Source organism: Diuraphis noxia, unplaced genomic scaffold (assembly GCF_037042655.1).
Source record: "Diuraphis noxia isolate RWA-SAM2 unplaced genomic scaffold, SU_Dnox_SAM2 contig0002, whole genome shotgun sequence".
In the NCBI taxonomy this organism is placed as follows: Eukaryota; Metazoa; Arthropoda; class Insecta; order Hemiptera; family Aphididae; genus Diuraphis; species Diuraphis noxia.
Genome location: NW_028301712.1, coordinates 69367985 through 69385228, shown reverse-complemented (window position 1 = coordinate 69385228; position 17244 = coordinate 69367985). Strand labels below are relative to the sequence as shown.

Below are 17244 nucleotides of genomic sequence, written 5' to 3'. Positions count from 1 at the left end.
TTTTTGAATCAAAGTCGGTCTTATTTTATGAAATTAAATTTTTTTTATCAATCGAATTATCAAGTATTTTTAGTACAACAAATGGTCCTGAAAAATTTCATAGGACTTAAAATGGAAAATTTCACACTGCTCATCCTCCAACACATATTGTTATTCAAATATTGAAAGACCAGATCAATTATGCAATTGGTGAATAGAGAGAGTTGGATATGTGGTTGGATATGAGAGTAAAGAAAATGGCAAAAAAGAATTAAACAGAATTCGAATTACAATAAAGGATATTGATGAGTATAAAATCCATAAAAATGTAATTCAATATTTAAAATTAGTAAGCTATAGATGTCAAGAAATTTAAATTCAAGCATCTAAAAAAAATTTTATTACGATAATTTTATTTGTTTACTAATTACTTTTTTATTATTTAGTTAACCTCATTCTATTTATTTTTTTTAATTAATATATATTATATTATATTATTATTTATTTTATATACGATGAAATTAGTAAATTTGACAACGTTGCATAAAGTTTCATATGCAATTGTGTTTATTTATTTTTTCTTAAAGGTACTTTAACCCGCATCTAAATACGCAATCGTGTTGCAAAAAATTTATGTATAGTAATGAAATTTTTGTAATCTTTATTCAATATAAATGTATACAATAATTTAATGTAATATATTATGTAATAATAATAAATTTATTTTTTATCATTTTAATTAGTAGCCGGGATCTAAAATCTTCTTTTCCCGGGACTCAATTTACCGCTTTCAAAATGTATCAAACTTATCTCGCACCCAATTTACCCATTCCCGTAATAACTATGAATGAAAAATCTATATTATTATACATAGATCTTCACCATGTATAAATTATACGAAATCTTTAAATTAATGCCGATAAAATCGTGTAAGAAATTGTATTTGCAACTGCCAACTACTGATAGTAATTTACCCACAGCTATTCATAATACAAGTAGAATAATATTTTTATTTAGATACCTACCTAATATATTTTTATTTTACTTATATTGTTGGCTTTCGAGAAAATTTAAGTGTTTACATATTATTGTCATTTTTTATGAATACTTACATATCATGGTTATATTATTATTATTTTCTAACATTCACAAAGCGACTAACACCCCATGTTCTCTTTAAAAATAAATTTATTAAAATAATAATTTTTGGAATCTCAAGGATATCAAAGGACCATATTTTTAAACGCTTATATATACATAGTAGAAGGTTTGATGCTTATTCAACTAATAATGAAACCAATTTTAGATTTCTAGAATAATTTATTTCTTAAAAAATACACTAGCTTATCAGTTGTTAAATCGTTGGTACAAAAAAAAAATTATGGAAAGGGCTACACATTTACACAAACACGATGCTGTAGTACAAAGCAAAGACCTATAATATAGAAAAGAACCATTCATTGTGATTATAAATATTTACAATACGTCAATACTTATATTTCAATGCATTTGAAATTATCAATTATTATACTATTATAGTGGTTCGCTTAAATATAATATATTACATAGGTACAGATATAAATAACTTATAAAAATAAGTAATGCTATATATTTCAAATTACTTTTTGATCAACATATATTAAATAAGCAAGTAATATTGAGCACACACATAATCACGATCGGTACGATAATTTAATATCTTCGTATTAATATCCAGATGAATTGCCTTTCCGCCGAAAATCAGGCATAACCTCGATCATTCCTGACGAAGACCTGGCAATAGCTGATGCTGCTGAACCACCTGAACCACCATTATCTTTCAATCTAACTACTGTGTGACCGATATCTTTAAGTTTTTGCACTACATCCTGAAAATATAAAAATATGACTTTAATAATAATTTTATATAATTTAAGACGAAGAATATAATATCTATCATAATTATATTCTACCTTAGTCGTTCCGTATTCGTATTGAACTTGCATAGGCATAAGTTGGTGATAAATTCTAGGTTTGTCTATTACTTCTTTCAATGTTTTATTGTACCATAGTTTTAGAGCGGAGGCCTGTAAAAAAAACATTTTTTTTTTGTTGTTGTTGTTACGGTGGTCATATTGAACTAATATCGATTTTTTAATAACAACATATCAAATTAGAAATAATTACTATCAAAATCAATACATTTTCCTAAAACTGCCTGAGCTAATATTTTATGTCTTATTAAAGTATAATGAACAATTATTTTAACAGTAAACCCTATTTTTCTTAAAAGAATCGTGTTGTATAAGATTGCACGCATACATTATAAATATTGAAAACTTTTTAAAACCAAATTAATAAATCAAAAAAATCTTACATAAGAAGTAGCAAGAGTGATTTTCGAACCCCCTGCTGCTCCTGCTGCGAGAACAAAATCACCATTTTTGTCGGTAAATATAGTTGGACACATAGAAGACATTGGTCGTTTTCCTGGTTTTATGAAATTGGACGGTGACGATGGAATTCCGTAATGGTTGGAGACTCCCGGGGTGGAAAAATCGTTCATTTGGTTATTAAAAATAATACCTGTGTTAGGGGACATGAAACCACTGCCGAAACTAAAATAAAATATACAAAATACGACATGTTAATACATTATTTAATTTTTATACGTAATCAATTTCGGGAAATTCAGAAAATCTATACTCACTGTGTGTTGATTGTGTTGGTACATACGACAACGTTTCCCATCGAATCAATTGTGGCTAAGTTGGCGGTTCCATGATTGTCTGGCATAACAAAATCTGCACCATAGTATTTAGGGTCTGGCGAAGTGAAATTATCGGATATTTTTTTTTGTATGCTGTCCATGTAAGTATCCGACTTTACTTTATTGTAAATCTGAAAAATTAAATTTATTCAAATGTATTATATCATAATATTGCACTTTATTCGATGGGACTGCTAGATAAAACACACTTGAGACACGTTTACAAATTTATGATCTCCTAAATGGGTTCTTTCGCCGTATCCAAATTTAAATGCTTCCACCAAACGATGTGCGTCTAAGCCAGTATTGGGTGCAGGTAAAATTCCGTCCAATATACGGAGAATGAATGCTAATATTATGCCAGAACCCGGAGGTGGCCCGGCATGTATTGTATATCCACTCTTCAATTTTACGGAAAAAGATTCTTCGATTTCAACACTGTAAATTATGGAATTTATTTTTATTAGTTTTTTATTTAAGAAATGAGTAAATAGTATTTTTATGTAAAAATAATTAAAAATGTATTGTAATTGTAAATATATGATGACAATAACACTGTACAACATTTTATTTGAATAATATAAACTTACTAATAATTTGCTAAATCTTCTTTTGTGATTATACCATTGACATTTTTCAGATCGTCTACTAATATTGATGTTAATGATCCATTATATATGGCATCTACTCCTTCTTTTGCTACGGTTCTTAACGTTTCTGCTAGCTTTGGTAATTTATAAATTTCTCCAACTTTCTTCGAATGTCCGGTATTTTCATCAAAGAATGTTAGTCTACAAACAAATTATGAATATTTTTTCATCTAATCAAACAATAGGTATTATAGGATACATTGAAATATATCTAAATATTTTTATTTATTTATTTTAATGTATATAATTTAACTCGTATATAAAAAAAAAAACATATAACTTAAGATATAAATTATAAATATATAAATGAATATTCTCGTTATATATTATTATACCTGAGCATTGGATCAGCTTTTATTATTTCTACATCATCTTTCAAACTTATTTCTAGATGTTTACTGATCTTTATGCCATCTTCACATAATTTGATTGTTGGTTCAAAAAGTGATTCCCATGAAACTCCACCACCGTATAATTTATAAATATCTGAATAACCCTTAAATGCCCCTAGAACTCCAACAGCCAAACCTCCTGAAATGTTTTAAGTAAATATAAAAATTAGTGTGTAATTGAATGAATATTTATAATTTGTTTATTTTAGATTCTGAACAATGGTGTATTTTTTTTAAACACTTTTTTTTTGTTTTTGTCATTATGTTTTGGAGTAGAAATAATGCTTTGGTTTTTTACTTAAATCCCTCTTTGAAAAAGAAAATCCATCTTGTTGGTACTTTGGAGGGGATCAAAAATAAAAAATTTTCAGAAGTTTTCAAAAGCGACAGCAAAAACCCTAAAAAAGTAACGAAAAACAGGAATTTTTACGCATAATCAATTTCGACAAGAATGATTTTTTTATTTTTCTGTAACTCAAAAATGAATCATTGTAAATACTTAAAATTTTCACCAAATGTTTATAGTAGCGTTATCTATTTACGATTAAATTTTCAAAATATAATTTTGAGTATAAGTTAGTATAAGTATACTCGTAAGTTAATTTTATTGAAATGTCTATAAAACAAATTTGGCTATCCAAAAAATCTTTAAAATTGAATACAAGGTTTATTATAAGTTGTAATTATGAAGTAGAAAATTCATAAAATCGTTGTGATTTATACCTAAGGTTAAAAAACCTAACACAAGATTATCCATAACTTTTTCTTTAAATAACTGTAAAAAAAAAACTCCAGAGTCAACATAGAAAACATTTTGTGAGCGTATAAAAATTAACTATAATTTAAATATACGTAGGTAATATAATATATATGTTAGATTAACAATTCATCTCCGTTCAGAATTGTTTTTCGTATACAATGATACCTGTCATTGAATTCAAATTTAACACATCCATTATAGTGACCTACTCTTCATCTCTACTATACAACAGAGCGATACCCACTTGTCCACTTTTTAAATTTTTTATAGACATCTTATTTATAAAGAGCAAATAGCTGAAAATCATTGTTCACACATGCTAATTTCCTTTATTGATTTATTGATAAGCTACGAATGTAAGTACATTTTGATAAGCATATCTTAAAACTTTACAGCCGCGAAATTACGGGGGGGGGGGGGATTTGGATATCGTCGTCCCTACCCCTCACAAAATACTATTTTTTAAGCTGCCAAATCATATTGAAGTACTTATTTAACCATAAATAATATTATATTTACATATATTAGGTACTATAATATATTTTGTAGAAATAACAATACATAAAACCCGACTCCTCTTTGCTAGCTGCATGTAACTGAGATAATATTAATTTGTAATAAACACTGTAAATTTCACAATTATATTAAAACGTGATATAATAATGTAGTTGAGATAGGTACCAATCGATTTTTAAAATTTTTGTTTTTTGTTTGTCACTGAAACCTTATCATTCAAATATAGTATATACAATAAACTTATGTTTGAATTTACATTATTAATAGGTTGGTTGTAGATAACCATTAATTAATTTATGATACGAATATTGAATGTCTATAAACACTTAACGACTAATAAACACATTTTATTTTACACACACATATACACATGTACATAGTAATACACTGTAATTTAGTAAGAATTTAAAAAAATTAAAGGTAATTGTGTATAGTATATTAGATAATTTACAGTAATAATTGTATTTGATTTTTTTTAAATTTGTAAAATCGTCTAGTTAATTTGTTTAAGATAGGTATATAGAAACTCTTATATTTATCAAATTAATTCGCTATTAACTATTTCCTTGGAAAATAATCAGGCAATTCTCAATATGCTTTTAATTTTGACTATATTTTATAAAACTATGCAATAAAGAACTTATATTGAAATCAAAACATAATAATATAATGCAATTTGGTATAATATTGTTAATGCAAATGCATAATATGTTGAGTAACAAATAAATAGACTTACAATTATATTAGATAATATCAAATTCAAAATTTCAAAGAATAAACTAGAGGTACTAATTAAACTAAAGCCATCAACCATTACCCCTCCCAATTAAAAAATCTAGTTTATATTGCTTTATGTGAGATTAAAATTTGTATTTTTTGTAATACATACCGTTTATAGAACTCATTGGATCTTTTACAAACATGTTCGTAGTCGCTGCGGCTGGAGCTGTTTCACGTGCATTGATTGACATTACTTTTTTGGTTGTGGCATTGTAAAAACTCATTATAAATCCTCCACCAACACCCATTTGATGAGGACATACGACACCGTCACATAAAATTGTAGCTATTGCGGCATCTATGGCATTTCCACCTTTTGACATCACATCCCTGTTTAAAAAAAACAATCGAAAATGCAGGGATTTATTATTGACAAGCATCTCAAATGTTTGAAATCTTAAAAAAATAATAACGAAATTGTATGATTATTTTTACTCTAGGTTGTGCAGTATGCGACTGACAGCTGAAATATAAAATACTACAATGTCCTAAATTTGTTTTTATAGATGTAATAAACGTGAAAGTTTTGCAAAAAAGGCAAGTTAAAATTTAAAGTAGAAAAAAAATTACATGGTTTTATGGTATTTATTATTAATAAATAAAAACACATTTTTTTAAATAAAAACAAAATTGAAAGTTTATTATTATTCACAATATTTTACTCTATAGATTATTTTGAAAATAAATAGGGAGGTAGATATTCTAAGTAATACACACGATATCGTGATCGCCTGTTTAAAACTATATAGATATGTACATAAATATAAGTAGTTAACATGCAAATACTATCTTCTTTAGGATAATTTAAGCCATCAAAAATCAAAATATTGTATCTGATCAAATTATTATTATGCTTAAAATTAATAATTTATTGATTTGCATTACACTCCGATTTGTGCACATGGTCCACCGTTTGATACGACACCGACATTATGGTACAAGCCCATTGGCATACTTGACGGTGGCAACGGGAATTCCGGGTCAGGGGTTCTGGTGTTGAAGCCAAAGTATTTTGAGTATAATATTATGGATGTAACTGAAACACCGAACAATAGCACCACTCCAACTAGAACTAGAATAACACATCGTTTTGATAGTAATCTGAAAATAAACAATACAGTTCCACAGATTGATTTATCAGGTGTAATACAATTAAAAGTATTTAATAAAAAATAATGTATGATAGAATGAGAAATAATAATTACAATTTGATTTCATTAGAAAAAAATCAATGTAGGTGTACGAAACACAGTTCTGAACGAAAATTTTTTTATATTATATTAATATAAGTATATTTCATGATATTGCTGCTATTAAAATATTTTATTTTAATGTTATTATACGTAAATTGAATTAATTTACTTAAATACTTAAAATATATTTGTGTATTTTGTAGTTTTGTTTGTATGTAGTTAACTAATTATTTACCAGAACTATGTTTTAAATTTACAATCCCTAGCCTTATGAAATTTGTTAAAATTTAAAATTAAAATGCTAATAAAAAAAATAAATAAAAATTGTGTCTATGTATCTGTATCTTTTAATTGTTTTTATAAAAACATATGAGGAACCTTGTGTTAAATTGGTTATTTAGTCAAGCTTTTGTCTAGATAAAAACTTTTCTTCAATACTCATTACTCATAGAAACAAATTAAAATTTTCTCATGCCTATCAATAGCTCAAAAATTGTTAAAATATTTTGAAAATTTGAAGTATTTTTTTTTTGAGTTAAACCAAAAATATTTTGCAAAAATTTTGTTTTTTTTTTGATTCTATTGCTTTTGAAAATTTCTGGGAATGTTTTATTTTTGACTCTCTTTCCCTATCAAAAATAAACAAAATCTAAATTCACTTTCCTACCAAAAAATATATTTAAGTGGAAAATCTAAGCATTTTTACTGCCCTAAAAGGTGATTAATGACAGAAAAAAAACACAAACATCGATGATCTGGAAATTATTCGCAATTATTCGCAAGCCATAAAAATTGCTGACGCCAATGAAAACCGATGAACAAAAATGATAAATTACACTTCTGGTGTTAGGAAAATATTAACAGTTTTTAGTTTTTTTTCTTATCTGCTGGCCGCTATTTGTTGACCCCTTATATAAAAATGGATTTCTGTCTGTGTATTTTTCCTTTATGCATTCCTAAACGGCTGGACCAATTGCTACGAAATTTGGTACAGAGATATATTAGATCTATGGTCAGAAGATAGGCTTAATTAAAAGTGTTAGGCCCAAATATCATTCAATCGAATAATCAGTTTTGACGAAATCAATTTTTTTATCTTGCTTTAACTCAAAAATGAAACATTGTAAATACTTGAAATTTTCGCCAAATGTTGATACGGTCAAATTTGTATATAACGATGACGTATACTCGTATACTATATAACGATATTCCGGGTAAAACGATTCCAAGCAATGTATTTGGTTGGTTTTATATATGATGTGTAGTACTTTTATTGGTTTATAACGACATCGATTATAACAATAATCTGGATATAGCGATGTCATTTTAAAACGAAAATTGGAAAATAACTTAACCTAACCTAACCTAGCCTACATTGTATAGTAAATTTGATTTATCGATAATTCTTAATCTTATCTGTAACAAATAATGTGTCTTGTACGGCCGTATTATATATATACAGCATACGTTAGGTTAGGTTAGGTTATTAGGTTTACCCTACCCGCTCAAGAAACAAATTTTTTTTTCGAGGAAAAGCTACGATAACCGCGAGTTCTATGAAATCTTCGTCATCTGTCAAATTATCATCATCATCTTCGTAATACGACATAGTTATATAGGTACTAATTAATACTTAGTTAAAAATTTATATAATAATAATTTAGGAGTTAAGATTTAAGAACAATATTCTAAACTTCAAAAGCGAAAAACCACAAACGCGAGAACCAATTTCTTATCATAAATTACCTTATCAGGCAAGATTTAACCTTATCAATTGTAGAAAATTATCTATTAACCACAGTTCAACTGAACCGACAAAAACCTGAGATTGTGAAACCGCCGATAACTTAAACTAAGATCAGTTGATGAACCAAGTTTCGCTGAACACGAGTTAAATTAGCTATTGTAAAACGGGCCCTTAGAGCCTGCATTACAATAGTTGAACTCCGGTTAAACGACGGAATTCGGCCGGTAAAATCAGTGGTTCAAGCATAACCGAGGTTTAAACTATGATTGTAAAACGGGTCTTTAGTCGCCGTTTTGATTGGTATCCGTTTAGACACGTTCCGATTAAGTTAAAAATGTCAAATAAAAGAAAACACTGTTTCACTATTGCTGAAAAAGTGAAGATAATTGAACGTTTAGAAAGTGGTGTTTCTAATAAAGATCTTTGCCAAGAGCTAGGAATCAGTCAATCAACACTATCTACCATATGGAAATCAAAAGACCAAATAAAAAGCGTTTTTCAAAAGACGTGACATCTAATAAAAGATTACAATTTAGCCAACATCAAGTCGTCGATCAGGCTCTCTTGGAATGGTTCAAAATACAACGATCTAAAAATATTCCAAATTATAAGCAAACTACTATTATAGATTATTTTTCAAAAAAAATCGTTAACATATATTATATATTATATTATATACTTTTATTAAAATTTATATAAATACCTTGAATGTTAAAACATGTAATCTTAAATAAAATTAAAAAGTAAAAAATGTGTTTGATAAATGAATTTTTAAAAAATTCATGTTACTTGTTTATGATCCGGATATAATGAAGTTCGGTTAAAACTATCAAATTTCCTAAGTCACCAGAAGATCGTTATAAGCGAATTTGACTAAATTAGCGTTATCTGTTTACGATTAAGTTTTTAAAATATTTTGAGTATAAGTTAGTATAAGTGTAAGGTTTTTTTTATTGAAATGCTTATGGAAAAAAATTGGCTATCCAAAAATCTGTAAAATTTAATACAAGGTTTATTATAAGTTGTACTTATTGTAGTAAAAAAAATCAAAATCTTTCTTTACAATTTTTGTTTATAAGCATTTAAAGTTAAAATGTTTACGAAATATGTCAAAATCACGAAAATTTGCATGGAATTATAAAGTTGAAAATTCATAAAATCGTTGTGATACCTAAGTTTAAAAAAACCTAACACAAGGTTCTCCATAACTTGACTTAACTTAAATAACCGTAAACTCCAGAGTTAATATAGAAAATAGTTTGTGAGCGTATAAAAATATATTATAATTTAAATATAGATAATATAATATATCCTAGACTAACAATTCATCTCCGTTCAGAATCGTTTTTCATATACAATGATACCTGTCATTGTATTCAAATTTAATACATCCATTAAGAATTGTTAGTGACCTACTCTCCATCTCTACTATATAACAGAGCGATAGGTACCCACTTATGCACTTTTTTTTAATTTAAACTCTTGTTATAACAATTAATTACAACAATTATTTACAATATATAATTTTATATTTTTGATTTGTGCGCATTCATAAAATCGTGGTTCCAATTTGTAAGTAAGTTCCCTAATAAATCTGTGCTAAAATCAGTATGTACACCAAAAATTATCAGGCTACCTAGTAGGCTACCCTGATAAATTAAATAAAAATTATAATCAATGAACAAAATTAAGTACATAGAAATAAGTTTTGAATAATAATATCGAGTAATTTGGGCGAACATTTATTAAAAAAACGAAATTCAATAATTATTTATTTGAATAATCAATAATTAATGATTTTAAATAATGTCGAATGTGTTACATAATTTTAATTATAGGTCCAATTAGTCTAGTTCAAAAAATAATCGATCATACATGGAGTGGAAATAGAACCATATATTGGTTTTTTTTTCAAATCCATAGGTGGAATAAGTAATCAACAAGTAATCGGGTCAATCGTGCATTTATCAGTATAAACTAAGTGATAAATCCAATTAACATTGAAGAATACATTTTGATATTATGTATATATAATCTAAATCTAAATTTAAAATGTTATATGTATTTACAATTAAAAACCTCTTTCTTAAAAGTCTGAAGTTATAATATAACAATATCATTGAAAGAGGTACGCGTTATTATTAACTTATTAAATAAACGTAAAATATAACATATGGATTAATTATAAAACTATATAAATATTAAATAGGTATTGGATAGTCAAAAAATGAAAAAATTAACTACAGTGCGAGACAGAAATTTAATTTCTTCCTAGGTATAGTAATTCATTAATATTCAATGAACCTAAAAGTATTAAGCTAGGTTGCTAGGTAGTAGTTGTAATGGGATGGGAGAAACCAAATTCAATGTTCATTGTTAAAATTGTATGTTATCTGAATATAATTATGAAATTATTAATAAGCCACAAGAAGATCGATTTAAATTTTCAACGAGTAATATATAGAAATGTATAAAATACATACAGTAACAAATAATAATACAATAATTATAATATTTATCACCATCTAAAGTCTAGAGTATACTTACCTATTATACCTATAATCTATACTAAATAACGAATAAAACATAAACTATAATTTTCAATTAATATATTTATCAATCTGGTAGTACAAATGAAAACGTGGATAAATAATAGTATAAATAATTATATTTACTATCAATATACCTACAATTAATTTTCGTATTTAAATTACTAATTAAGAAGATGTTGTACCCTCATGTGTTGACAGTTGTAGTTGACTCCGTTTTACCAACGCATAATGTAGAACATTTTACGTTCAGAAGAATCCATATTAATCTATAATTTTCAACACTATAGAATGAATTCACCTGATGTGAAACTTACAAGTAAAGGTAAAAATATTATCTGAAGCTTCGCTTAGGTTTTTATTGATATTTAATTTTCAAATAAGTTAAGAGCATTTAAAACTGTCAATTTTATACACAGGTACGACGCGCAACTTTTCTTTAGTCAAGCCGTATAAATTAATTTTCAATAAGTATCTATGAAATATTAAACCAATTTTTTATAATAAACTATAAATATATTGTACAATATACGACTTAGTTATAAGTTATCATTATACATTTAAAAAAAAATTTCTAATTCTACAATTGCTTATACGTACAAAACTGTTGATTTCAAAATAATGCATTATGATGAAGTTTAAAAAACAAATTATTATTATACCTAAGTCATAATTGCAAATATCATAATCAAATAATAGTATATGATGAAATAAACTACCTACAAGAATTATAATAAAAAAGGATATTTAGGTGTTTAAATAATTCATGCGAAATGTATCTTCTTTAAATTCATATAATACAAAAATTGTAATAAAATATGTAACCCATAAAATAAACTTTTATAGTTTTATTATATCTTGTTTAAATTTAATTCAAAATAAAACATTGAGTTATATGAATAAATCAGTTTTTAAATGATATAAATAATTGCTAATAATAGGAATTATTAAAAAAATTCAGAATCAATTTAAGATGTAGATACAACTCATATTGTTGAAACTCGTCTAAAAGAAAAGAAAATAGGGAATTGATTATTTTCGTTAGTATGTGGTGTTATCAATGTATAATTAGAACATTAATATTTCTAATCGATTACAATAATTGCACTTTGTACTTATACGTGTTATATAGTCACGTAATAACATGCCAAACTACAAAAGTATACATATTAATATAAATTACAGCTAAGTAGGTAGTTACTATATTTGTACAATAAATGAATGGACAAATTTTATACAATTTACTTTTTAGTTTTTAATTAGGTTTTTCGTAGAATTGGTGTTTTGTAGTAAAAAAAAAAAACAGATTTAATTGTTATAAAAATAGTCAAATATTACAATTCTGTAATAATTTATTACTAATAAGTATCCAAGTCATTTCATAATCAAATGTACAAAATATCTGTGTACCTGTACCGGCTGTACCAATTTAAACATATTTTATAGTTATGGTGATATTCTGTAGGGGAACACAATAAATAAGATAAAATATTTTGTTAAACAAATCAATCAATCGGGTTATCAATAATTGGTCATTTAATTAGTTGACTACAACATTTGAGTAAGTATAGGTATATTATTTGTAATTTTTACAAGGTAGATCAGGTCCAAGACTGATAAAATGAATCTAAAATATGCCACGTGTATTTTTCACAACATGTAATTTTATCACGTGAATGTTCACATCATTTAAAAAACTCAATGTCTTATAGGTTAATAAAAATGCACGACGGTATAAAACATTAATTATTTAATTATTACCTATTGTTTTGTTTTTAATAAAAATAATATCATGTTAATAACGTCGATTCTTATAAGCGGCCAGTTGTACATTTATTTTTCATAGGTAAATACTGAATTGTTCAAAGCAAATTAAATTAGTTTTGCAATATATACTGTATAGTCTTATGTTGCAGAAACTTCATTAATAAGAACTATATCGAAAATAGAAATTGTTTATTAAAATTACTGTCGAATATCAACTTGCCATATGCCTGTATATAGGTAGTTCCTTAGCTTTGTTGTTTTTATTTGGAATTTTGGACGTAAGCCAACGAGTTTAAATTATAAAATATACCAGGCGTAAACTAATAATGTTTTCATTTTTTCAAGACTATTATAAGTAACATGGTGACAACAATGGCGTTTACACAACATAAGTTTATTTTTATAAATTTAGCAGAAATATGAAATAAATTGTATAACATTTTATAACTACGTACATATATTTGGATTATTATTACTTATAACGATTATTTCTTATGAAAATTATGAATTTATATTATCTAACTATATTATATAAATTGTTTACTCTTAGCGGTTTGTAATTTTGATTTACTTTTGGATTGTTTTTGATATATTTTATTTAATATTCATTATTTACCTAACTATTATATTTTAATGTGAACTAATACTAAAATTATGATTTTTTTTAAAATAATAAATAGTATTAATTTTATACGGCTACTTGATTTTCTTCACTGGCGGAGATCAGTACCGTAACTAGCTTTATGTGCGCCCTTGGCAACCAACCAATGTTATAAATTTATAATGAATTTTTAGTATTTAAATTACATAAAAATTGCGCCCCTAGTGCGATCATTTTAAACTGCGCCCTTGGCCACCGCCCACCTTGCCAATGCCTAGATACGGCACTGGCGGAGATTATATGAACATATTTTTATCTGTTTTTTTTCTGGCGGAGTTGACTTGTGCCCATGTAAAAATATAATACCGATGGGTAGAATTTATTTATGTTCATAAACACTACACAATTTTCTAAACATTTTAAAAGAACGATTGGAGATATAAATATCATACGAAATTATTTGAAACTTGTCAAAGACAAATTAATTTGTGATATTCTGTTAATGTGATGGATGTCTGAAGGAATAATGAAGCATAATGAAATCTTAATTATCTTATTTTATTGCAAATCGTAAAGAATCATAATCACATGAAATTTTTCCCGAATATTAGCATTTTTATGCATTTAATAATTTTTGAAACATATTGTTTTCTCTTTTCAAGCTATTTATAAACATTTGAAATATATAATCTATAATTATCGATAAAAAAATATTCGTTTGGTCGAAATTCTGGAAAATGTAATACAAGATTCCTAACGAGCCAATGTAACCAAATAATCAAAAAATTAAATTAATACGGTTTTTTTTTAAAGACATTTGATAATTATGACAAAATCATAGATATTTAGACGAAGAATAATGAAAAAAATTTTTTTTAGATATTTGATTATAATTTAATAATATTGAATGAAACATTTAAATTGGGTATATCATTATATTTTAAAATCACAATATATTTTTCAAATACGTTTTCTCTTTTCCATACTATATAGTTACATGTCTCTACTTAGTGTAACAACTAACAATGTATCCCTAAATGTATAACTATGTAAAATTTGTAATAACCAATGACTTCAGTCTCCGAAACAGTTATAATCAATCAAATTAAATGCATTAATTTCGGCGAAAATTAATTTAATCTACTGTGTATAAATAGACAATAGAAAAGTAAATTACTTTATAGAAATATTATTATAAAATATATTTAGTAATCATTATAGGTACCAAATTCACTCCCAACTGGTTTTTGGCCAGTAGTTATTTTCCTATAGTTAAATGAGATACCATATTTCTCCACTGTCCACAATTTCCTCGAAAAAATAAAAATAAATTTTGACCGTTTTCCCCATTTTCCATTTTCCTCCAATAAAGAATGTATTAAGAATATAATAATAATATTTGTAAGTCATTTTATAAAAATATAAATAAATTACCTTGATAATTAATTAACAATTAAATTATTTTATAATTATCTAAATTATCTTTTTGTTTGGTAATTTATGTTTGATTCAAATAAAAAACTGAAATAATGACTGAATAGTTTAATATTTGGAGGGACAAGAAGTTAATCTATTTTTAAGAGTAAAACTTTATCGTATTATTAAGGAAAACGGACCCACTCTTTTTTCTTAAGCAATGATTAATCGTTAATTTCAAATTAAACATATCTATAACAGTAGAAAACATGACACCCAAATTTACAGTGGAGCGGTATCCTCGTGCCCGTCTTTTTTTTCTTTCTATATTCGAATGATAAAAAACAAAGTATTTTTGGGCGATTATCAATATAAACAATATACTTTTATGTTAAATTAAAATATATATTCCTGCAAAAGCAAAAAAGCTAGGAACAAACGAAATTACAAGATGTTTTATTAAATAGTATTAAATAATAATATGTAATACGGAGAAACCACAATAATAAATATAAAAAAATTATGATTGAGTTGATAAAATTAACGACGTCAACCAACAATCAAAAAATAACAAACATTTATTTTATCTAAATTTAATGATAACTATTTAAACTCGTTCCAAGCATAAAGTGTATAAAAACGTCTCTGTCAACTCACCTAGAACGGTTGTCATGCGGAGATCCTAATATCGGCGTCTTGTCATTTACGTCGAAGGATGATATATTTACGTCGGAATTGGCATCATAGCGATTTTTATCCATTTGATATTATTTAATGAAAAAATAATTATGATTATGAAGTGTGAAACAAAATAATAATTATCACAAAAATCAAACGGACAGCCAAAACCTGACGACCGTTACTGTGTGGTTTTCACAATCAATTACTTATTAATCATTTAGCTAAGTTCTGCGATAGTGATTATAGTAGTAGACGTCGCAAGTAAAATTATTTTTCATTATTACCCGAATAATTTATTATTATTATTACTATTCATTAGATAAATTCTACTGCCATGTTGCTCGTGGTTGTGCATATTACGCGAATGTATAACATACCTACAACTGATACTAATTAATGCTCAATAATCGAATGTTACCTGATAAGTGATAACCAATGACCATACTACCTATTAAATTTTCGAGCATGATGCTAAGAATATGACCGTTTAATATATAGAAAAATAAAACAATGACAATAAATACAGTATTAGTAAATGAAAGTTATTGTTCATAATGAAATTTAAATATTTAATTGTTTGCTCTATTCTGATGATTTATTCGGAAATTTACTCGGGTGCAACTTATTTATGTAGGCGTACAAAAATAAATTTAATTTTTTTTAGTGTATAATTTCTCAACTATTCTCATTTAATGATTACATATTATCCAAAATCCATTGCTGAATTTTTAATATAGGAATATGAGATCGAGATACACAAATCCCAATAATATCTGATTTCAGATATCTGGGTATTATACTCATAATAAAATAAAACTAACTTAAAGCCCCCACTTTGAACTAAAAAGAAAAACCACTGCTGACTACATTTACTTTATCCTATTTTAAAATCATAGCTTCCAATCCACACTCATCTATATAATTTATTTAATGTAAAGCTAAAATTACAACAATGATAGAAAAAACGATAACCTGAAGGTAAAATAAACTTTTTTGGGGGGGAGGGGAATGTTTTGCACACCTCCTTGAGTTTATGAAATACCTTTAAAACTGAAATCTGAGTTTGTATGCAATGTTGATTCTAATGATACTAATTCGTATAAATTGAGTACCTTGTAAACCAAAATGCTAAGTATTGACAAAAAAAAATTGCTAAAATACAATGGGTTTCCTAATTTTTTAAAACTATTATAAGTTATAACTTTATAAAAATTGTATCTCAAACCTATTAATTTTTGATATGGATGCTGTATATATCTCCGCTAATGCTACCAACACAACCTTTAACGCAATCATATTTTAGATTCTGAGCGGAGCGATGAATGTATTGATTTTACCATGATGTGTTTTTTTTTTTTTTTGTGTCTGTCATCACGTTTTGGGGCAGTAAAAGTGTTCGATTTTTGACTTCAGTTGGTACTTTGGGGTGAAAAAGTGAAAAACGGGAAATTTTACACACACTCA

General features: G+C 26.2%; 1 protein-coding gene across 1 annotated transcript; it reads right to left on the bottom strand.

Moving 5' to 3' along the window:
- Positions 1-1279: 1279 nt before the first annotated feature.
- On the bottom strand, positions 1280-16125 carry LOC107172347 (scoloptoxin SSD14-like). The gene is made up of 10 exons (XM_089220683.1): positions 15757-16125; positions 6712-6927; positions 5936-6156; positions 3714-3909; positions 3319-3519; positions 2938-3166; positions 2669-2859; positions 2336-2576; positions 1932-2045; positions 1280-1847 (listed from the first exon to the last, which is right to left on the bottom strand). The coding sequence occupies exons 1-10, from the start codon at positions 15858-15860 to the stop codon at positions 1686-1688; spliced, it is 1875 nt and encodes a 624-aa protein (XP_089076809.1). The 5' UTR covers positions 15861-16125; the 3' UTR covers positions 1280-1685.
- Between the last annotated feature and the right edge of the window lie 1119 nt (positions 16126-17244).

Coding starts and splice junctions, on each gene's coding strand:
- LOC107172347 (XM_089220683.1), bottom strand. CDS start 15,860: ATGGATAAAAATCGCTATGATGCCAATTCCGACGTAAATATATCATCC. Junction 6,928..15,756: donor CCGCATGACAACCGTTCTAG/GTGAGTTGACAG, acceptor GTTTATTTTCAG/ATTACTATCAAAACGATGTG. Junction 2,577..2,668: donor ACCAACACAATCAACACACA/GTGAGTATAGAT, acceptor ATTTTATTTTAG/TTTCGGCAGTGGTTTCATGT.